The following is a 22,961-nucleotide window of genomic DNA, read 5'->3' on the forward strand; positions in this document are numbered from 1 at the left end:
ACTTCATTTCCCACCCCAGAAAGTCTTGTGTTTACAAAGGCCTCGCGTGGTGCAAGCATTTCGTATCGGCGATATATTCTTCTCCCGTCAGTTGTCCCTCAAAGATCAGTGAAGATCCGTAGCTATGCAAATGATCATTGGAAGGCATCGCAATCATGCGGTTCGGTTCAAAACGTTAGTATATAAAAAACATGACTGCACGAATCTTTAGATACATCAATAAAATAACAAACCCCACGTTATCAACCCAACAGCAAGGCAGCTACGGCGACAGCAAGTACGGTTTCTCAGCGAACACCAACGGGCCCACTATGGGCCACAGCCATGGACATATGGGCCCGCCGGGCGACGCGCCACCGTACCAGGCCAATCCTATGACGCATTCGCCACCGCATTCGCCTTTGTATGGAACAGGTATGTGTAGTGTAGGTATAACGATACAGGAGATGTGGGAAAATATTTAGTAATTCCTGTGTGGAACAGGTATGTAGATAGCATGCTGGTGGTAGCAATGCGTTTTACAGATAGACGCGTCATACACTTACAAAATTGCACATAAAAACAGCGCAGTATTTACTATAGTCACCGCCTTAGCGGCTCGCATTGATAGAGGCCGAGTGGGCCCGAGTGTGCCCGAATGGCCTCGAGCGTCGACCGCCCCGTCGCCATGACAGTCGAATAAAATACGTTTATTAGTTAAAAAATAAGTTATATTATTACTAACGTGCGAAATGAAATGGTTTTTTCATTCACAGTTGGAGTATGATATGTAGACAGCCGCGACAGTGGTTGGAGATGGACTAAGTGAATGTCGGGCAATTACCTTGCTTTAGTCTTGCTAGTATTGAGCTCGGACAACGTATCCATGTAATAAAAACATCTTAGGGTGGTAGGATATATTTTATATCCGCTGGGATAGCGACCACCGTACATATGATAAACCCGCCATAGTGGCTTATATTAGTGTGTCGGGTTCCGGGATGTGTAGCTGTGTATAACCGGTTCGTATAGGTCGGCATAATTGTCAACTGCCTATGTAAATGTGTCGCGTTCTGGGATCAGCCTGTGTATATCCGGTTCCAATAGGCCGGCATAATTGTGTCAACTGTCGAGGCGTTATCATTTCTCGTCTGTTTCCGTGCCCGTATAAAAAAGCATCGAGTTATATAACAGTAGTTACAGGATTTTTTCATATCTTTAACAGGGACGAGGATGTCTTTAGATATTTAACGGATAGTATTAAATTAGACGCATGGATGGTATCTTCAATGAAATGTTTATATCTATTCAACCAGAGCATGTACTTACTGGACATAATAAGATTTAACATCTCATGTCTCAGGATGGCGAGCGCAGTGGAATGTCAGACAATACATTGTAATTAAAGTTGTTGGTTGGTGTTTCTACTGTTTATGGGCGGTCGTATTGTTTACTATCCGGTGACCGCAAAGCTCGTCTCGTCATTCAAAGTAATAATATAATAAACAACTTGAAATCTAAATGTTCAAGATATTCTACATTCATTTTGCATGACCTAACGTATTGGTATAAATTGTTCAAATTGGTGTAATTGGTTCTAGTAGATCGTTGTCCGTAGACGCCCGTGTAACACTAGGTTACACTAACAAATCAATGAACAAAATTGCGATGTGTATAGTTCCAGAGCTGCCGCCGCGCGGGCCGGTGAGCGGCGCGGGCGGCGCGGGCGGTGCGGGCGGCGCGGGGGGCGCGGTGAGCCGGCCGGCGGGCGGCGTGCTGCTCCCCGCGCCGCCGCCGGGCCGGCCGCCGCACTCGCTACGACATAACCCCTCGGTGAGTATCAACTTGGCACTTTTCCTGTCATGGCCGCTGGTATACTCTCTATCCGACTGTAGTTTTGTTTATATTCTAAATAGCTTTGGCCTGCCGTAAAAAGTTTTTCCAGGGTTAAAAAGTAGCCTATAGCACCCAGGAGTAATATAGCTTCCTATTAGTGAAGAATACTCGAAATCGGTTTAATAGTTCCTGAGATTTGCGAAACTCTGTACCTTTATGTATTAGTATAGATAAATAGTATAGATCACTTATTTCTGATTTCTAAACTTGTATAAATACATAATAATTTTAATCATTTATCCGTAACCTGACTGTTAGCTACCCTAGAAGAACAAAATACAATATTCTATGAAATAAATTTCCCACTACCCATTAATTCAAAAATGAAAAGATAGAAAGAACCCTTTTACCTACCATATACCCGTATCAAAAAACACTATCATTAGTAGAGGTAGCCCGTGACTATCAGTGAGTCAGTATGATAAAGCTGTTATTAATATGTAATTTGAATTTGTTTATAGCAAAACACTCGTCCAAGCGCCCAGGAGCGTCTGTTCGGTCCGCCCAAGGACTCCGGCGACGAGGCGACGTACACCGCGCGTCCCACCAGCATGATCATCCCCACGCAGAGCCAGGGCTCGCTCGACAGGCACAGGCATCCCAACAACCCGGTATGCACTATATATATTAATATTAATGTGAAAGAAACTCCAAGTTCCATCCACATCAACTTGGAGGTTATCAATCTAATACAGTACGATTCTATCGAAATACCACGTATTAAAAACTATGGAACCGATTAATTTAAACCGTCAATTAACGTGTGTTGGTACAGCAAAGTTCGTACGACGGCACCTCCTCGTACGAGTACAGCAGCGCGTCCAACAACGGGTCGGCGGTGGGCTCGTGCCGGCTGCCGCCCAACGCGCCCGATGATCTCAAAGTCGCGCCGCCTTCTATGTGAGTCCAAAATATTATCCTAGTATACATATAATTTTATACTTTAGCGGCGTAAAGGTAGACACCGCTGTAGAGGAACAGATGGTTGCGTTCTCCCATGGAAGGGAAAGATTCCCAGTCAGGCAGATGTTGCGCCTGACCGGCCGCGGCCCCTCCGACGGTTCCTATTCGGAGATGGTATATATACTATGCGTCGCGCAAATTGTGCAAGCGTAATCCAAGATCGTCTGTCGCCATCTAATGTGATTGCTGTGTTTTATCACTACAGTTGTGTCAACGCATCGATCATTTTGCAGTTCCGGCGATATTGACGAGATGGCGGTGTATGCATTGATTGTACCGCCACAATACTATGCGTGTATATGATTCCTTCCGAACCGAACTTTAACCACGTATTACAACAGTCCTAGTATCCAGATATGTACATAGAATTTTGTATTCTATGCGTGTAAATGATTCATTCTTAGCCGAATTTTGGTCACAGCAACTAATCTTAACGGAGATCAGCCAGGTACGCAGGAGATATAATGCACAAGTGTGTGTGCAATACGCAGGTGCTCGCTTTGTTCTTTCACTCTCATAGTCCGGTGAGACAGCACGGAGATCAGGCTAAGGATAGTGATAGACTCAGGGTTTTACAATATTAGTAGTTTTATAATTTATTTGGGAGCTTGTCCGTTCCCATTTACTCAGATATCATGAAACACTCGCTGAATAAATTTATATGGCTTGCATCCTCCTTAAAATAAGATAAAACACGATCCCGAGTAATCTTGCCGAACCTCTACCCTCAATTCAGTTATCTATATCCCCACATGGAATGTAAAGACTTTCAATATAACAATTTACCTCACAGCAAAGTTCTTTGTGGGATATGGTTGTCCACAACAAACTGATCTATTAATTATTGTTATTTTACAGAAAAATGGAACCGCCTCCGCCTCCGAACCCAGCGGTGATGCAGACACAAAGCCCGCAGAGGAATTCCAACTCACACGAGCACAACTCCTTGGATTACAGAGGCCCTGAAAACAATTACAGGTAACACTCATAAAAATCACAAATAAAATTAAACATATACTGATTATACAGTTGATTTGTGACAAAAAGATTGCGTGTTGCAAAAAAAAATTCATTATGTTTTACTGTTAGATAAATAAATATATTTACTTAATAACCTGAATCGTTAAACCAAAAAGATAAACCGATTATAATGGCATTTAGGATTCTGTTCTTTTTGCCACTAATAAGTTTTATGGTCGGATTAAAGTTAGCTCACCCGCTACACACTTCTGTTAATCTTTGAACACAATATCTGGCTAAATTCAGACTGGTCATAAAAATTGACTATTACTGCATTTATGGCTTTTAATGGCCGAGTTAATATTACCTCACCCTTCCTTTACAACTTTCCCATCTTAATTCGAAAGAGAATGTCTAAGAAATCACTCGAATCTAACTTCGGAGTATTAAAATTAAACTATCTTTCGCATTTTATCGCGTTTTTTATATTTTAATTTTCTCTCGACGTTTCGAAGACTGCAGCTTTCGTGATCACGGGGGGACCCCAGTCCACGAAACTGAAAAATAGTTTAATTTTAATGTCTAACATTCGCGTTCACATAAGAAATCATTAACTTCAGTGTAGTCATAAATTGACAGTTGCTGTACAATATGGCCGCTCACGGCTTGAAGTTAGGCGCGAGTCCCGCCCTCTATACCGTCACCCGTTACTCTCCATAAACAATTGCTTTATTACTAACTTCAAACCGGACTGAGCGGTCGCATTGTAACTATTTCATGCGTAGTTTAAATGTTTGTGCCGTACATTACAGTGCTCAGTATATATAATAATGTATTTGAAAGTCTTTTTAGCAAAGTACTGTGATTTTATTGTTTATTTTCGATTGTGATAAATAGTGATTTAAAATGCGGAACACTAAAGTTAAGAAGTAAGTGAATTTAATTTGTGTTTATTTGAGTCTTTTTTTTTTATTATATTAATTACTCAGTATGACGGCAAATACTAAGGTAATCTATATATATAAAAATCAATTGCTGTTCGTTAGTCTCGCTAAAACTCGAGAACGGCTGAACCGATTTGGCTAATTTTGGTTTTGAATTATTTGTGGAAGTCCAGGGATGGATTAAACGGTGACGAAAATAAATAATAAATAACGGAAAATACTAAAAACGACAATATAAGTTTTCAATACAAAATGTTCCTACCTGTCAAACATTTCATGTCTTTTCTCTTTTTAGAAATAAAGAACTGTAACATATATATAGATGTATTCAGAAATAAGTCTGTTTCATAGTTGTATTATGAGGTCCGATTTCTTTGGTTTATTTTGTTCAAATACAAAACATTTCAGAAATAAATAAAGTGTAAAAGTGTCAGTGGGTTCTTAAAAATAGAAAATAAATAAATAAATTTCAAGACTATTATTAAAATCTATCATCAATTTGTCAGTGCGTGAGAACTTTATTTATCGTTTTTGTCGCAAAATGCCACGGAGAAGATGACTTAGATAGTCGAAGTTAATCAAATGTACGACGAGCTACTTCACATGCAAACCGTACTCTCGACTAGCGAGAGACAGATAATAATAACATACGTATTGTATGGCAAAATTGTGTTTCACAATAAATAACAATAATAAATGTATGTAGGTGATACGAAGTTCACCGGGTCATCTAGTTTATAGATATAAAATAACAATAAATATTTCAATATAAATAAAAAATGACACGTGTTATATTCTAATAAATAACACGCATAAAATCTATACTTCTATACTATTATATAAAGCTGAAGAGTTTGTTTGTTTGTTTGTTTGTTTGAACGCGCTAATCTCAGGAATTACCGGTCCAAACTGAAAAATTCTTTTTGCGTTGGATAGCCCTTTGTTCGTGGAGTGCTATAGGCTATATATCATCACGCTATACACAATAGGAGCGGAGCAGTAATGGCTAATCTCAGGAACTACCAGTCCAAACTGAAAAATTCTTTTTGCGTTGGATAGCCCTTTGTTCGTGGAGTGCTATATGCTATACATCATCACGCTATGACCTATAGGAGCGGAGCAGTAATGAAACATGTTGCAAAAACGGGGAAAATGTATTAATTTTGAGAGCTTCCGTTACGTGCGCTGCGTAAACGGTTAAAGTTATGCAACAATGATGTATGACGGGATTGTTCCTCTTAAAAAGTTCTACAAAAATATATTATAAAACAAAGTCCCCCGCTGCATCCGTTTGCCTGAACGTGTTAAACTCAAAAACTATCCAACGTATTAAGATGAAATATGGTATGGAGACCGTTTGAGACCCTGGGAAAAACATAGACTCCCGGGCAAATATATAGCGTGACTTTTATAACGGAATACTTTAGCCCGAAAAACTTTATAACGCGGGCGGAGCCGCGCGCAAAAGCTAGTCACTAATAATCCTTGAATGGACAATCAGGTAGAGCGTTTTTTAATTATATTAAATTATATTTTTAAATCTGAATTAATTAAATATTTAATATGTTGAATAAAGGCCGCTTTCGATAGGTCCGTCTGGAAATCTTTAGAGGAGGCCCATGTTCAACAGTGGACTTTATGTGGCTGATAATGATATGATGAAACAATATTTTGCTTTGAATAAAAATACTTAATTCATAGTTAAATAGCTATAGTGTTGGTATCGCAGCGGCCGTGGCCAAGATGTTTTCCTGCAATCGTTAACGCTTATATTAACAGAAAAAATGTATGAGAATGACATACCCTATCGATCTATCGCTAGGATATGTCATACATAACGTTAGCGTCAACGATTGTAAAAACAAAAAATCTATAAGTCTATCGTGAGAATATGTAATGTCCATATACTTTTATATTTGCTTAGCGTTACCGATTGTAGAATGTCATCTTGTCATTGCTTCTGGAATACTATATAAGTGATTTTTTTCATAGTCAGTTCACTACATCCCCAATGACTTTAATAAACAAATTCAAAGATGACCTCTTCATACCATTAGAATACGGTATATATAATGGTCCTGTGTACCCGAAGGTCGGCCGACAACTACCGCAGCCCGCAGCAGAGCCGGCCGCCGCCCATGAACGGCAACAGTCCGCACACGCCGATGCACGCGCGGGGACCCTCGCTGCCCAACGTGCCCACCAACGACCATGCCAAATACAGGTACACAATAACACATTGTATATGTGCACAGCACAGTGACCCATCTGGGGTGGAGTTCAATAAAATGTCGACTGACGAGAGATGACTATCCATTTTACTACCATAGTCGACACAATTATGCAAGTTGAGATTTTCCTATAAAAAAGTACAGTCAGCCACAAAAGTAGTTGAATGAATACAAAAAATCAAGCGCTTCTACACATTGACTTAAATCGAAATATTTGTTATTATAGAAGCGAGAAAGAAACGATTGATGATAGTGAGACAAAGCTCAAATGTGGTTTAAAATTTTGAATTTGTTCAGCTCTTGTTGTGGCTGACTGTACATAGACTTACTAAGTGTCCATTATAGTCCATATAATTCTTATTTTTCTTAAACATATTACATAAACGTCATGACGTCACGAGTTCTAATAAACATTTGTCTACCCAGAACTTGAATAATAATACTGATTTAAGATGTTTTAAGCCACTAATCTAAAAAAATCGGACCCTAGAAAAATCGAAATCATTTAGCAAAACATAAAAAATCGTTAGAACATAAATATAATATGACAATTTGTTGTAGCGGCGGACGCACCAACTCAGCCTCTCAAGCGGACTACGCGCGCGGCGTGCCCGCCGGGGCCGGCGGCGGGGGCGGGGGCCCCACCGGCGGGGGGGCCGTGCCGCCCTACAAGCCCGTGCCGCCGCCCAAGCCCAAGCACTACCGCCCGCCCGACGCCGCACCCATGCATCCGAGGAATGGGGTATGATCTATAATATATTTTTGCTTCTTTTTCTGGAAGTATGATTGTCTCACACTCGGGTCGTAGGTCCCGGGTTTAATCACTGGTTGGGCACGTTCAGTATCTAAAATTTATATTTCATATTTGGTTCCATTTTTACAACAAGCTGATTGCCATCAATTTTCGCTTGGAAATCTTGTTAAAAACCCATAAAATTTTGTCCATCTTAGCAATCGAACCCAGAACCTTCCAGGCCACAGCCCACATATGTTACATTCATATCATTATACTAAAGAGACCGTAAAGAGTAGAGTTTGGACTGTAGAACATCGCTTTAGTAATCATGACTGGAATATACTTATGCATATAACAAAAGCTTCACAAACAGCTCTCCCGTCCTCTAATGAAGAAGCATAACTAGCACGTCCCGCATCCCCGTTCCCCACAGAGCCTGGAGCCGTCCCTGGCGCCCCCACAGCGCGGCGGGGGCTTCGGTCCGGCGCCGCACTACTCGCACCAGCACTCGCTCTCACAGCCCGCGCACCGCCCCGCCAACCACAACTACCCGCAGGTAAATAGAATAGAAATAGAAATATATAGAATAGAAGGAGTTGGAAATTTAACATTCCAACTCCTCGCTATCTTTCTATTTGATTAATTTCGTTGCGGGATAAAGACAAATTAGTTTTCCCTGAGACTCGCCGAGCTTCACTGCTCGATGTCATAATGCGTGCCACTGCTGATCCTGGCTTACATTAGTTGTAGTGGTGGGTGTGAGGACAGGAAAGTCTCTACCCGCAGGTAACCACTTTACCAACTTTATCCTCATAACATAGTACGACAATAGACTGTCTTGGTGACGTATTTTTATTTCCAGTAAGACCGCTTTGAAGACCCCGATTCGATTACGGGTTAGGGCATAGTTTAAAAATCTAAATTAACTCACTTACGTCGAAGTAAGGAAGCATTGAAAATTGAAGACATGATGAATTTTAGTCTTAAAAAATTTCACCACTTCTCGCGATTCAGGTAGCCCTAATATTTGTAAGAACATATAGATCAGTCACCGCCGCGTCTTTTCAGCGATCCAGTACCCGTCGACCTGGCCTTGCCTTCACATCAGAAAAAAATACTAATCATTATTATCTTCACAGCAGAACATGTATGGAGGTCAGATGCCGCCACAGTCGCCGCCTTACTCGGGCCCGCCGTCCCACCACCGCGCCATCAACCTGCCACACAACCCACACCTCATCGGTAAGATGTTACAAAGATTATAGCCTGACCAGTAAAATAAAAACCTTGCGATTGTTGTGGTCCAATATGGAATTAATTTCTTGTACTGGCAAAAAAGTCAGCCTATAAGTTTTACTATAGTGTCGACTTCGCTTGAGGTTATTGGGCTCTTGTTTAAAAAAAACACTTTATAATCATGTCATCAAGTATGTTAATGTTTACACTATGCTTTTTAAAAGAATAAATAACTGGTCACGACGCATAGCATTAAATATGCGCAAGCGCATGTCATCGCAGGGAGTGCGTAGTCCCATTTTGCGACAATAATAATTCGCATCGCATTTCTGGTTCTTAATTTTTTGATCATTTAATAAAAAAAGAACGAGATGTCAATATTTTCATATAAAAATGTCCCACAGATTTAGCAGGTAGTAGAGAGCAACGCGGCTCCGCATTTGAACTATACAGGAAACCACAACACATGCATAACTTGAGGTAAGATATCACAAATAGTATCAATAAAGGTCCTCTTCCATACGATGCATGCTTTGAAAATCTTCAAATATTCAAGATATTAGTCATCAAATCAGTTGATGGTCAAAGCCCCTGTACAATTTGCTCTAACATGCAAACACCGATCGCTTCACAAACGACTAACATGTCTTGTCGGGCAGTATAGTAATGGTATTGTATGTGGCATATAAAGTTATACATATATTTGTAACATATATCTCTGTACCGGGCGAACTGTAAATTGTAATAACATTCTGTAATTAGAGTATATATTACGGAAATATAATTGGCACTGCGTGTCTGCATTTTAGTGCAATTTGGTTGAAAGCATATTGATCTAAGTCTATCTCTTTCCTAATATAACTGTGACTAAATGTGTATCTTATTCAGGGAACGAAAAAATACAATGTAGACGATGTGGACCTACTTTTCAAATAACTCTTATTCAGTTTAATTGGACATAGGATTTATTTGAAAAGAAGGTAGTTTTTGTTTACATTATATTTTCTACTTCCATGGATATGGTATTAATATCTGAAATTCTGTACCCCTATATATTATTATTGTGTGTACTTATTATTTATAAATGTATTTGACTACTGAAGTTATTTATTATATCTACATCTATCTCTACACTTATTTCAATATGCTTTTTTAATTTACGAAATTCATATCATAAACATTGAGTATTTTCAAACGTCCGACACACATTTTTGTAGTATCAATGCATAAATATGTATCGGACATGAAACGCTCACGTTATAGTCATTGAGTAACTAAGTAGGAGTTTGGTTGTGGGTTCCGCAGTTCATCCGATGTCATGAACTCGAGCGTGGAGCGAGACGAGACCTTTTCGCCAAAAACTAAAAAGAAATTGTCTAAAAAGCCGTCTTTCATAAAAAATGCCGTACTCGATTTGTTCCGTTCGAAAACGAAAGCGTCACAGAAGGTGTCGCGGCAGAAGTCGTTGTGTGAGAGTGATTTGCAGCACCGACATCAGCCAAATCACATGCCGATGCTCAGACGAGAGAAGTCTGACCTCAGCGACATGAGCATTCACATGAGGAACCAACAGATCAGGAACCAAATGTTGCAACGAAGCAACTCGTCTTCCTGTGAAAAGCCTGTTCTCAAACCGATCCTCAAACGACAGAGCTCATTTTGTGACGACAGAAATGGTTCTATATGTACCATAAGAGATTATGACGCCAAACCAGTGATGAAGAATTTGAGAAGGCAAAATTCAATGTGTGACATTGAAACTGAACCAAAAGTTACCCCGCTGTTGCGTAGACAGAACTCCCTCATAGATTACAGTAGAAGGGGGATCTATGGACAGAATTCCAGCTTTAACATGATTACCAAAATAGACCCTATTTACCAAAGACAACAACAAATAAAACATGAACCATTCCACCCAACACAACCACTACCTCCCGAACCGGTGTACCAAAGCAAAGAACATTTAGTTTACGATCCTATTCCTAAACCAAGGAGAACGTACACTTCCGTTTACGATACTTCTAGCGAGAACCCATACGGTAGCCGCTCTGAAGTTTCAAACCAAAGTTTCGAAAGCCCGTACGGAAATTCTCAAACTGTTGCCATGCCACTGATGGATCCTCCGTATGCTACTAAAGCTGAATGCATCAGAGAAAGTCCTTATGCTTCTAGAAATGAACTTATAGCGGAAAATCCATATACTAATCGACAAGAAATGGCTCAGCAATCTGAATCCACGCTCACAGAATCTCCTTATTCTAGCAAAGAGCAAATTTTAAAGTCCAGAATTATGTCGGACAGCCCTTATGCAACTAAAGAAGAAATGTTACGGCAAAGATTTTCTGAATCTCCTTACAACACAAAGGAAGAAATGCTTAAACAAAGAATGGAGGGTTCATTTACTATGAAGGAACCTACATATGGCAAAAGGACATATGAACCGCCGCCAAGCACATCTTGGTCCGAATGTCCTTATGCAACAAGACCTGACAGAAGGCTGTATACGCCCACAAACTTCGCAGGAAGGGCATCGCCTATGAGTAAATGTATGAGTGAGCCACCTTATGCTACTAGAACAGAAATGATGGCAAGAATTGAACAGACAGAATCTCCATATGCAACTCGTTCGGAAGTGAAATCCAGTTGTTCTGACGGCCAGTGCAGCAGTCGTCATGAAGTATTAGACGTTCGACATGACGTACGGCCGGCGTCAGCAGAATGTACTTATGTATCTAAACAAGAGATCTTGTCTCAAAAAGCTGCTCTCATAGCCAGCAAAGAGACATCATATAGCATAAAACTGGAAGAAAAGTTAGAAATTATAAAACAGCGAAACCAAGCGAAAAAAGATATGATATATCAAACTAGAAAGGATACTAACGAAAGTGATGCCGCAAAAATAAGAGAACCGTTGTACGTATCAAAAAGAGAATTGAAAGAAAGCGTGATATACGAATCACACCAAGAGACAAAAGAGGCACCACCAGAGTCACAAGTTAGTAGTCCTAGAAGCAGCCCTTATGAATTAAGCGATGCAAATCACTTATCTCGACGAGAGCAGATATATCAAACCAAGGCTGAAGCTGAGAATGCTTTGAAAACAGACACATTCCAGGAAATTGACTTTTCAACGTTGAGATTAACTGAATCTAAAACAGATGCCGAAAAGTCAATGACTGCTGAAAGCAATGTTTTGAAAGGGGAAGCAATATACGCTCCTAGGTTGCATGGAAAACCAGATCATATTTCAAATGCACTAAAAGTGACATCATCTCCTATTCCATACGAATCAACAACATCCATGGAAACTCATTATGCTTCAGAATGTAGTATGAATTTTGAAAACAAACCACAAAGTACACCATACACATCACAAGACCTGCAAGAACAATCGCCAAAAATGAACAAAACTGTAACGTTTTGCGAGAAAATAATTGAAAAGAGTCCAGAAACTAGTGAAGAGAATTCGCAGAATATAACTACGAGTCAGAACGAAACAACGGTAATAAACAATCAGACGGCAATACAGACGACACTATCAGAAAGCACTGAATCCAAAACTCAAGAGGTTGAGCCCGAAGGACCTCATACAACATGGGGAATATTTGATAGCGAAGGAGGCGTATTAGAAGATCGACAATGGGGCGTATCTTTGATAATACCACCAAAGGCTATCGCTCCGGGCATCAAACAAAAGATCTACTTTACGGTGTCAGATCCGCGACTGAGCCAGCGTGTGGGGGGACCTCCCATCGATATGGATAACGGTAATGCTTTTGTAACGAAGCACGCGATAAAACCCAGTAGAAGTAGATTGCACCTACTAATTGGCATTTAATATACCAAAGGACTGGAATTAGATATGGGATTTGAGGTCTGGGCATTGTGAATTACGTACGAAGGTCTTGCGCGTATTGAATGTTTTGATTTTAATTGCAAATCTATTCTGTACATACTCGTATCTATTGCATGAAATTATACTAACAAAGCATGCATTTTTGTCTTATGCATTTCTGGAGCTGAGGCTTAGATTCTTTCCTACAATCGTCAAAGCTAACATATTGTATAGGAATGACATATCTTAGCGACAAACTTATCGATATGATGTCCGTGCTATAATTTTTCGATTATTTATTAGCGTTAACGATTGTAGAAAACCATCTTGGCTACAGCCTTTGATAGTATTTCGTTTTTGCCATTCACCTTACCACGTTATACAGTTTATCCAACATTTTCATTTTATGCACCGATATCAGTTTTCATAGGCACTTGTTTATATAAAGCATCATTCACAATATGACTATTATTTGGAACATTTTTATTTATGATTTGTTGTCATTTTACGCAGTTTCTGCCACACAATACACTCGTACTTAGAGATTGAGGAGAGAAGACGTCAGCGATGTTACCTACATCTAACCAAGTGATTCGTATGTTCAAAATGTTTATCGATTGTGCACTGTACATAAATGTGCAAAGAATGCCGTTTTGTGTTTATGGTTCTGTCTGCAATTTCAAGTCTCATTTCTTGATCTATGTTATTTCTTTGTTGGTGGTAGGATATGTTTTATATCTGCCCCGATAGCGACCACCGTAAACAAGGTGTTAAAACCCGCCACTGACTCACGTGTGTCGCGTTTCGTGATCAGCCTGTGTATATCAGGCACCAATAGGCTGGCATAATTGTATCGACTGTCAAGGGGTAATCATCTCTTGTCAGTCGACATTCTATTGGACCCCACTTCACTTACCATCAGGTGCATTGGAGTCAATTTGCTGTGCCAGGATGAAAAAAAAAAATGTGATGTTCTGAAAACTATTTATGAAACATCTCTGTCGTTGTCTATCATTGTATACCTATCGTTTTCATTTCATACGCTTTCTCGCATGTTTTTGTTTTACTCGCTTCGCTTGCTTAACATCTGCAATAACTGTGTTGCGATTTGTGTTTGTGTGTTCATTTACGTCGTGATTTGTAATAATTAGCACAAAATCTTGCAATTATTCAATAGCATTTATAACTTAGAAAAATATGCACTTTTTAATACTAAAGCAAATTAGCTTTGTGAAATAATCAAGTCTTAAGCCTCTCTTAGACGGAGCAATTATTGCTAGCAATATTTGTCAGGAGATTATTGCATAGAATATTCAAATGTAGGCGCGAACTAATACTTGTAATTAGAAGAATTGATCTAGCAATAACTTACCCACTACGACTTACACAAAGTCATTTTTTTCTTGAACGTGGGAGTATCGTCATTTTTTTTAATAAAAAGACTCGTATACGATTATTGCTTAGACCAGGGCAGTCTTGCTTTTCAACGCGAGCGGAAATTTCCTTGCTACTGCTCGACAACTACTTTCAATGGTGCAAATTTTTAATTTCCTTTCAAGAAGCGCACATAGGCGTCAAGAAAATTGCTACATCTAAACGAGGCTTTAATTTTCCGAGTGTTAAATGATTGTTAACGATACAGGTGAAGCGATGCTATCCCCACTGGTGATGTGCGGGCCCCAAGGCCTGGTGTTCCTCAGGCCGGTGACCCTTAGACTTCCTCACTGCGCCAACGCCATACCTTCATTAGGACTAACCATCAAAGCAACAGACACAGAAGCCCACCTCAGCACCGATTGGGATCAGATTCATCTGCCAGCGACTACGACGTTGAACACCGTTGCTGTCAAAGTTGATCATTTTTAATTTTTTTTGGACTAAGGCAGACGAATATACAGCCAGATTGACAACTGTCAGCTTGCTAAATTTAAATGGTGCTATGGCTTTATTGACGCTTAAGAAATAACTTAGCATATTTTTGATTTGTTTCTATAAAGACAAATTAGTCGTTAAGTTTACATTTTTAAATAGAAAGAATCTCATATCGGCAAATAAGTCTTAGGGTTTTATTTGGTGTTAACAAAAATGTATGCGATGTTATTTCTTATCCGTCATTAATAAAAGGGTATTTGGCTTCACATCTGGTTTTTTCCCACCTATAAGTACTAAAAATCTCTTGATATTTTAAAGTGAACTAGAGGTGCTAAGTAGTTAGTTTCCGATTTTATACCTTAATTGAGTGATTTGAGGATCATTTTTATTTGCCGTGGTCTGATATCAAAGAGTTTAGACTTCTTTGCAAATGACAAAGACAAGTAGAATTTTATTATAATTAGAGGATTTTCGAGTAATCCCTACTTATGACTTAGTCAAGCAGTATAAGATGCTTAACAAGTATACAATATTTTGTTCGAATAAGTTGCAATTAACATAAGAACTCTTACCATAACTTAGTTATAAATGTAATCTACAGTATGTAATATGTAGTGATTATGTTTATATATTGTATTCATATTTAATATTCAGTTATTTTAATAACTAATGTCGGATTGTTAGTGGACGTATTTTTCTATGAATTATGATTGTTTACAAATAACAATCAGTATCGAGTATTGTTATTTTTAATTTTTTATTTGTTACATGTAAAAGGATTAGAAAGTTTGCACTGATATACCAATATATTGCGTGCTAAATAAATTTGCATCTTATGTGATTGTAGTAGACTTCAAAATTGTGCTGTTACTCGACGCGTATTGAGGAATGACTTGTATATTTTATTGTTACTAGTGACATGAATTAACCTTGATTCGAATATTAAATTTTATATATACTGAATATATGGTGTTTTATTTCAATTATTATTAACGGGATTAAATAACAGAAAATCCTTGAAGTCCCTTGTAGTTGACTCGAATTACCTTTCGAAAACAATGTCAAACGAACTTGGAAATATAATATTCAAATATATTTTCACGTTAATTATACTTTTATAGAGCTAATTTTTAATACGTTTTCATTAAGTTTATCCTCTAATACTTTACAACAGTGTTTCAAATGACTCCTAGATTTAAAATAATGCAACGGAAAGGATGGTATGCACGACTATTTTAAACCTTACGTTAAAAAAATAGATTTCATATTTCAATAGTATCTTTGTCTGCTCTGTGTACCTTTTGTGTCTGCACATCAATAGTTACCTACTATTATATAAAGCTGTAGAGTTTGTTTGTTTGAACGCGCTTATCTCAGGCACTAAGTACTGATTCGACTTGAAAAGTCCTTTAGTGTTGGATAGCGCATTTATTGAGGACGGTTATCATCACGTTATAATCAAAAGGAGCGGAGCATCAATGACAAATGTTGCAGAAACGGCGAAAATTTATTTCTTTTGAGAGCTTCCGTTGCATGGGCTGCGTAACGTAAACGGTTAATGTAAAAATAAACTACTATTATTATCATTAAAAACTATGAAACAAAAAACAAACACTAAGGTAATTAAAATAAAATTCAAAATAATACAAATATTACTATGTTGGTAATCAAGTCCAACAGATTTATAGTCCTACTAGCTTTTGCTCGCAGCTTCGCTCGCATGGAGGTGCTTTCCAGGATAAAAGTCCCGCTATATATTCCCGGAATAGTAAGTTACCTATAACTTTCCCAGGGTCTTAAACCATCTCCATACCAAAATTCATAAAATCCGTTCAGTAGATTTTGATGAAATCGATAACATACAGACAAAAAGGGGGACGTTGTTTTATAATAAGTATAGATGAACACACCAAGCTTCCCAGAGTTTCGTGAACTTGTTTGAACCTAGGTGATTTCTAAAATCACATGTAATTGTTTTACGAGCCGCGCCGACACAAATATAGACAAATGCGCGAAGAAAGATGAGTCTAATCGGTGCTTGTTTCGACAGATCCATCGTGATTTTCTGACGCTAAATTGGGCTTGAAACTCGAAACATTCCTTTAGTATATTATTTGCTTGTGACTGCAAGGGGTACAAGGTTGAAATTTATTTCTCCTCCTCCTTTCCCCTCTCCTCGTTTTTCTTTATTTGAATGACGAGACGAGCTTGTCGTTAGCCTGATGGTAAGCGATACGACCGCCTATAAACAGTAGAAACACCATCCATCACCTTGAATTACAAAGTATTGTTTAGTATTTCACTGCGCTCGCTATCCTGAGACATGAGATGTTGAGTCTTATATCCAGTAGTTGCACTGGCTACAATGTCTTTCAAACCGGCACACAATAGCGACTACACACTGCTGCTAGGCGACAGAAATAGACATTGCGGTGGTACGATCAGCAACAAAAGTCGATGAACAAATACTAATTTACAAAACACCTGAACATTGAAACGGACCACAAATCACTTACCAAAGACGAGTACAGATTAAGGTTATCATTTCAATGTTACAAAAGTGGCTAAACATTTTGTAACTTGACAATGCATTAGTTGATGAATCTCATTATTGAATCTATACTTCTATACTATTATATAAAGCTGAAAAGTTTGTTTGTTTGTTTGACCGCGCTAATCTCAGGAACTACCGGTTCAGACTGAAAAAATATTTTTGTGTTGGATAACCCTTTGTTAGTGGAGTGCTATAGGCTATATATCATTACGCTATGACCAATAGGAGCGGAGCAGTAATGAAACATGTTGCAAACACGGGCAAAATTTATTAGTTTTGAGAGCTTCTGTTGCGTGCGCTGCTTAAACGGTTAAAGTTATGCAACAATGATGTATGACGGGATTGTTCCTCTTAAAAAGTTCTAAAAAATATATAATAAAACAAAGTCCCCCGCTGCATCTGTCTGCCTGAACGTGTTAAAAACTACCCAACGTATTAAGATGAAATTTGGTTTGGGGACAGTTTGAGACCCTTGGAAGAACATAGGCTTACGGGAAAATATATAGCGTGACTTTTATAAGGGAAAACTTTAGCCTGAAAAACTTTATATCGCGGGTGGAGCCGCGGGCAAAAGCTCGTACACCATTAAAAAATATGAAAAATAAACTGACGTTTACGTTGAATCCTTCGAGGAGAATCTCCTGTCAGAATAATTTTGAATTTACACATTTGTTTTTTAAACCGGCCAGTGCTCTATAAAATAGGATGTTTAAAATGTAACTAACCTATTCCTATTAATGTTATAATATTACTTTCTAATATATTATGATGTTTTGTTCATACTTAAAAATTTATAATTCTGGTTATTAACTTCAATATATACTATTATATAAACCTAAAGGGTTTGTTTCTTTGAATGCGCTAAACTCAGGAACTACTTAACTGATTTTTGAAAATATTTCACTAATAGGAAGCTACATTACTCTTAAGCCCTACACGCTACTTTCTATCCAGAGTAAATATAAAGCACGACTTTTATCTTTGAAAAACTTTTTCACGCGGGCAGAGTAGCGAGCCAAAGCTAATATGTTATTAAATAACAATTTAATTAACATCCTGGACTGTTGTATTTATTCGACAATGTTTTGATAGTAAAAAACGCGGTGCGCTGCGCTTTGCGATATTGGTGTCTTGAAGCTTGATGGGTTCAATTTAACGAATAGAAAAAAAAGCTTGCATATAAAACAAAGAATTTGCTAATTTCAGCCACATTTGTATTTATTACAGATCATAAAAATTGTCGCTAGTAATGTTTAGCAGTTAATGGTTTGACAGCGTTCAGCTACTTTTGTAGTTCAATTATGACAAGTTGTTTTGTTTTTCAATTAATCAGCAACTTATGGTAAATGATAATGATTAGGAAATATTGGAAACAAATTATGTTCAACGACTTCTGTTGCTGACTGTACCTACGCAGGCGGACTCTCACATATGAGAGACTTACCACCAGAGACCTACCATCTTGATATTTTACATGTCAGATAAGAAGTAAATTTGTGTTAACATCTTTGGAACTTGACCTATCTCCATGCGATATATTCTCTTAGCTAATCTCAAGATTACCCCTCGGCAGTCTACAGATTACAACGGCCTGTTGGAACCGGATATACACAGGCTGATCCCGGAACGCGACACACTACGTGGGCCACTATGGTGGGTTTTAACATCTTGTACATACCATATACTACCTATGGTAGTACCACGTGCAAACGAAGATGTATTCAAAAGCTCGGTTATTATATCAAAGCATTGCAGGTTCGTGGCCCAAATGGCGCAACTGCGACATCCTTCCCAAATAAAGCAAATTAACGTTTACGTAAACAAAACGAGTCGACATTTGACAAGTTAATAAGACATTATTAGATTCTGCTTATTGATCAAATTCAATTTGTTATATAATTGGATTCTTTATTTAGGTATCTGTTGTTTTCATGATTGTGTGGGATGTTGCAAACATTATTGATGTACGAGCTATGGAATTTACAGTGACGAAAGGTCCATATAACCCGTTTCCTGCCTACTTCCCTTGATGTTGAATCTAATTATCATTAGTACTTATATGTTGTGTCGGGTTCCTTTTCTGAAGATTTCACCTTTCGCCCCTATGAACTAAAAATGTATTTAAATAAGTATTAGCCTAAACATAAATCGATGCTCAACAATTAAATAGGTTAGCGAAGGCTTCATTGATGTCTAGAAATATAATAACCTCTCGTATACATGCTCATTGCTCGTGAATAGTAGAACGAGGGTCGACCCCGCGCGGATGTGCCATGCGTTTCACAATCCGCTTGATTATGGGAACTTCACACTACATTACAAATCGCTAATGGTTTAAGGATGCTTTTCGATGTTTATAATATACGTCTTATTCTCAAAAGCAAAGGTTTCTTGGTTATATTTTGAAATAATAGTCCGCGATTTTCAAAACTTTTGGTGTAAATGAAGGGTTAACGAATACTTTTGTAGTTATCAAAATTTTAAACAGGGGTAAAAAAAAATTGGTGAGCCTGGGGTAACCATCTCACTTGCCTATGGCGGCAATCCGTATGTCTAAAAATTCTTTATTCTACATGTATAAATCGACACACGTATTACATTTATTTAGATTTGTTGAAGAAAAAGCTACCATAATAATCTAGATAAGTAACTGAATGACTAAAATACAGTGGATCCAATAATCGTATCTTGAATTCTAGATAAAAATCTTTAACTTTATGTTTATTAATAAATATTATGATAAAGATGTTTAAACGATCTAAATTCCTAACATCCTACATAATATCTGCTTTCTATTACAATGGTCGAATTTTTTACATTCATTTCGCCGTCGGCGGTCGTCATAATGGCTTGTAATTATGCATAACGTCCAGTCTCTTGTCTAAGTAAACGTAAGATCTTGAATGAGTTTAATTTAGAAATTATGCAGGACAAGTTCCGTAATGTTCTTAACATCTTTACGTATATAGGGATTAAAACCTGCGTATATGATATATTTAATTTTTATATCTGATAGGTAGCTACTAATTAGTGGGCAGCCTTTAAATGTTGCAGCATTCAGTTGCGTAGTATGGATTCTTGCCACCTGGGTTAGACCCAACATTTACTGACCAAGGAAACGGCGAGGAAAAAAATAAGGTTGCACAACTCCCCTAACCTCGTGTACAGGAGACAAATAAAAAAAATACGTTTTTCAAAATATTTCAAAATTTTATATTGTTACATCTACAACGAATATTACTTAAACTGTAAAATTTTTACGTTTCTAATTACCTTATTCTATCGAGGCTTGAAATCGTTGCGGTTTGATGATTAAGTAGGTACTGCGGGCCGAGTGTCATGGGGTTTGCATGACAACATTGTTAAATAAGAAAGGAGGTATTAGTTTACTAAGATCCGGTTATTCGAAATTTGAAACCGATTGTTAATGTTTGTAAGAATTGGTCCATAAAAAGTTGCATAATATGACAAGCCTATCACCATACCATATAAAGATATTATAGAAAAAAAAGGCAGAAGTTACTACTACCTACTCAAATAGAGTAAACATCTGCCGGGAACTACTGTTCAAATATTTTTTATATTCAGACTTGTGAAATAAAAAAAGAAAATTTTAAATTACTTAAAAATAGTTAGTATGAAATTTATATTCTTTTTTTATATCTCAATATGGTAGTAAATGTGAAAAGCTCCTACGGTCTCTACGTAACGACGTTTTCGAAGAAATTACCATATAAGTTTTCCACCTTCAGGAAAGGAATAACTTGACACCATGTCATTTAATATTCTCTGCTGTACATAATGTTGGCTTATAGGCATGTAATATTAACTGATAGGCCAAGCATTGTTTCTCGGGACTCCTCGTTAATTCGGTTTTTTTGAATATTGATGCATAGTAATGTTTAAAATATAATGTCTCTAATATCACATAGAAATAAATGACGTTGCTATGGCTGCTTGCTAAATGCAAATTATAATTATTCCTACGCAATCAATGCACACGTTTTTGCGCCACCAGTTACGGATGTGATGGATGATAATGCGAGCAGTTCACACCCTTCGGACTGATTTATTGTGCTTTTTACACATCCATGCATATTAAGCGGCGATAGCCTAGTTGGGTGTAGAACGGACTGCCAAGACGAATGTCCACAGATTCAAATCCCAAGGGCACATACCTCTGACTAGTCCTAAAAAAAAAGAAAAAAATCATGTGTGTATTCTTTGTGAATTTATCGTTAGCTTTAACGTTGAAGGAAAACATCGTGAGGAAACCTGCACATCTGAGAAGTTCTCTATAGGAATTTCGAAGGTGTGTGAAGTCTACCAAACCGCACTAGGCCAGCATGGTGGACTAAGGCCTAATCCCTCTCAGTAGTAGAAGAGGCCCGTGCCTAGCAGTGGGCAAGTATATAATACAGAGCTGATATTATTATTATTACTTACACATCCTGACAGTCAACCAAGGAGGTTTATTAACACATATTATTTATTAGTCTGTTTCCTTCTCGGTGGCGTAGTTGTATTGCGTACGCTGTACGACATTGCTCCGAGGTTCCGGTTTCAAATCACGGGTCGGGCAAATGCCCGTCATACACCACAATGATTTATCGTAGTGAAAAGAGTTTGTAGTTATACTTATTCATATATTTTCCACACATCATCGAAATCTGCATTGATCGTCACTGCGTCAGTTTACATCGTAATTACGTTCGATAAAACTGCGCAAACCGACATCATCGATATATCGTCACCATGTATGGCTGCCATTAGATTTTTCTTCTCAGTATCAACTCGGAGTCTGGAATTAGTGCAAAAGATAGCGATAAGCTACTTTCCCACTTTATGAGACGGAACACGTATGGTGAAAAATGGGTCCCTGGTTGCATCTCTGCTTACCTCTTCGGCGATAAAAGCATGATCAGTGAAAGCTTTAATCTTGATTCTCTTAGCTTAGACTCTAGATGGTAGAGTTCACTTTTTAATTATTCAAAGATTTAGTAAGTTGATTTTTTTTCTTTCAAATTATTTGATAAATAGGTTCAGATAGGTACGTAATGATCATAAATTATTCCCTAGCGATTTCTAACACTTAGAGGCTACGTTTTTGGATATCGCAACAATGATAATTATTGAATCTAAACTCACCGAATTATCACGCAGATAGTCATCTGTTACTTTCACTTAACAATACGATAATAAAAATTTCTATTTGTGTGTATACATGTCATTAATTATAACTTTTCAAATGCCCTTTAGCAACTGATCTTATTTAATTATAGGCACACATCACCCGCTTGCAAAGATCACTGACTTCTCATATAGAACGTCTTTGCCTGAAACCGTATGATATCATTTCGACCTATGAGCTAAAGCTGCAGTCATTATTCAAATTTTATTTAAATGTGCATTCCTAGAAGTATTTTAGGCATAGAATAATAACTAATACGTAAGTTTAGATCTTGTTAAGACAATGAATTTATGTATTTATATATTTTTAGATGGCGTATTTTATAACATAGTCCAAGACAACTCTATACAGATAGTTTTAGAACTCTTTAAACATAATGATATGTTTAGTCAAAACAATGAAATTGAAAGTCAGTACAATGTTAGCGAGAGAGCATCTTCTAGCTCTTCAGAAGCATTTTTATTAACAATTCAACAAAATATTATCAATAAGCAAATAAAATTGGATAAATAAAAAAATACGTTACATCTCGCACTTTCAATTAATTTTGTGTTAACAACATAG

General features: G+C 37.7%; 1 protein-coding gene across 10 annotated transcripts in view; it reads left to right on the top strand.

Moving 5' to 3' along the window:
• The window catches only part of LOC115452089 (tight junction protein ZO-2), a 135,791-nt gene extending 120,176 nt beyond the window's left edge, over nucleotides 1-15,615 (top strand). For 6 of the 10 annotated variants that reach the window (XM_037447416.1, XM_037447419.1, XM_037447418.1 and 3 more), the window contains 12 exons: nucleotides 255-414; nucleotides 1,658-1,812; nucleotides 2,337-2,486; nucleotides 2,651-2,775; nucleotides 3,697-3,816; nucleotides 6,835-6,966; nucleotides 7,535-7,715; nucleotides 8,143-8,265; nucleotides 8,849-8,951; nucleotides 9,350-9,425; nucleotides 10,251-12,712; nucleotides 14,423-15,615. In XM_037447416.1, coding sequence (XP_037303313.1) covers nucleotides 255-414; nucleotides 1,658-1,812; nucleotides 2,337-2,486; nucleotides 2,651-2,775; nucleotides 3,697-3,816; nucleotides 6,835-6,966; nucleotides 7,535-7,715; nucleotides 8,143-8,265; nucleotides 8,849-8,951; nucleotides 9,350-9,425; nucleotides 10,251-12,712; nucleotides 14,423-14,646 — 4,011 coding nt within the window. In that variant the 3' untranslated portion in view covers nucleotides 14,647-15,615. Of the gene's footprint in view, nucleotides 1-254; nucleotides 415-1,657; nucleotides 1,813-2,336; nucleotides 2,487-2,650; nucleotides 2,776-3,696; nucleotides 3,817-6,834; nucleotides 6,967-7,534; nucleotides 7,716-8,142; nucleotides 8,266-8,848; nucleotides 8,952-9,349; nucleotides 9,426-10,250; nucleotides 12,713-13,293; nucleotides 13,376-14,422 lie in introns of all 10 variants that reach the window. The other 4 variants (XR_005114035.1, XM_037447417.1, XM_037447423.1 and 1 more) reach the window with 4 other exon arrangements.
• Nucleotides 15,616-22,961: the final 7,346 nt, after the last annotated feature.

This window comes from Manduca sexta, chromosome 6 (assembly GCF_014839805.1).
Source record: "Manduca sexta isolate Smith_Timp_Sample1 chromosome 6, JHU_Msex_v1.0, whole genome shotgun sequence".
In the NCBI taxonomy this organism is placed as follows: domain Eukaryota; kingdom Metazoa; phylum Arthropoda; class Insecta; order Lepidoptera; family Sphingidae; genus Manduca; species Manduca sexta.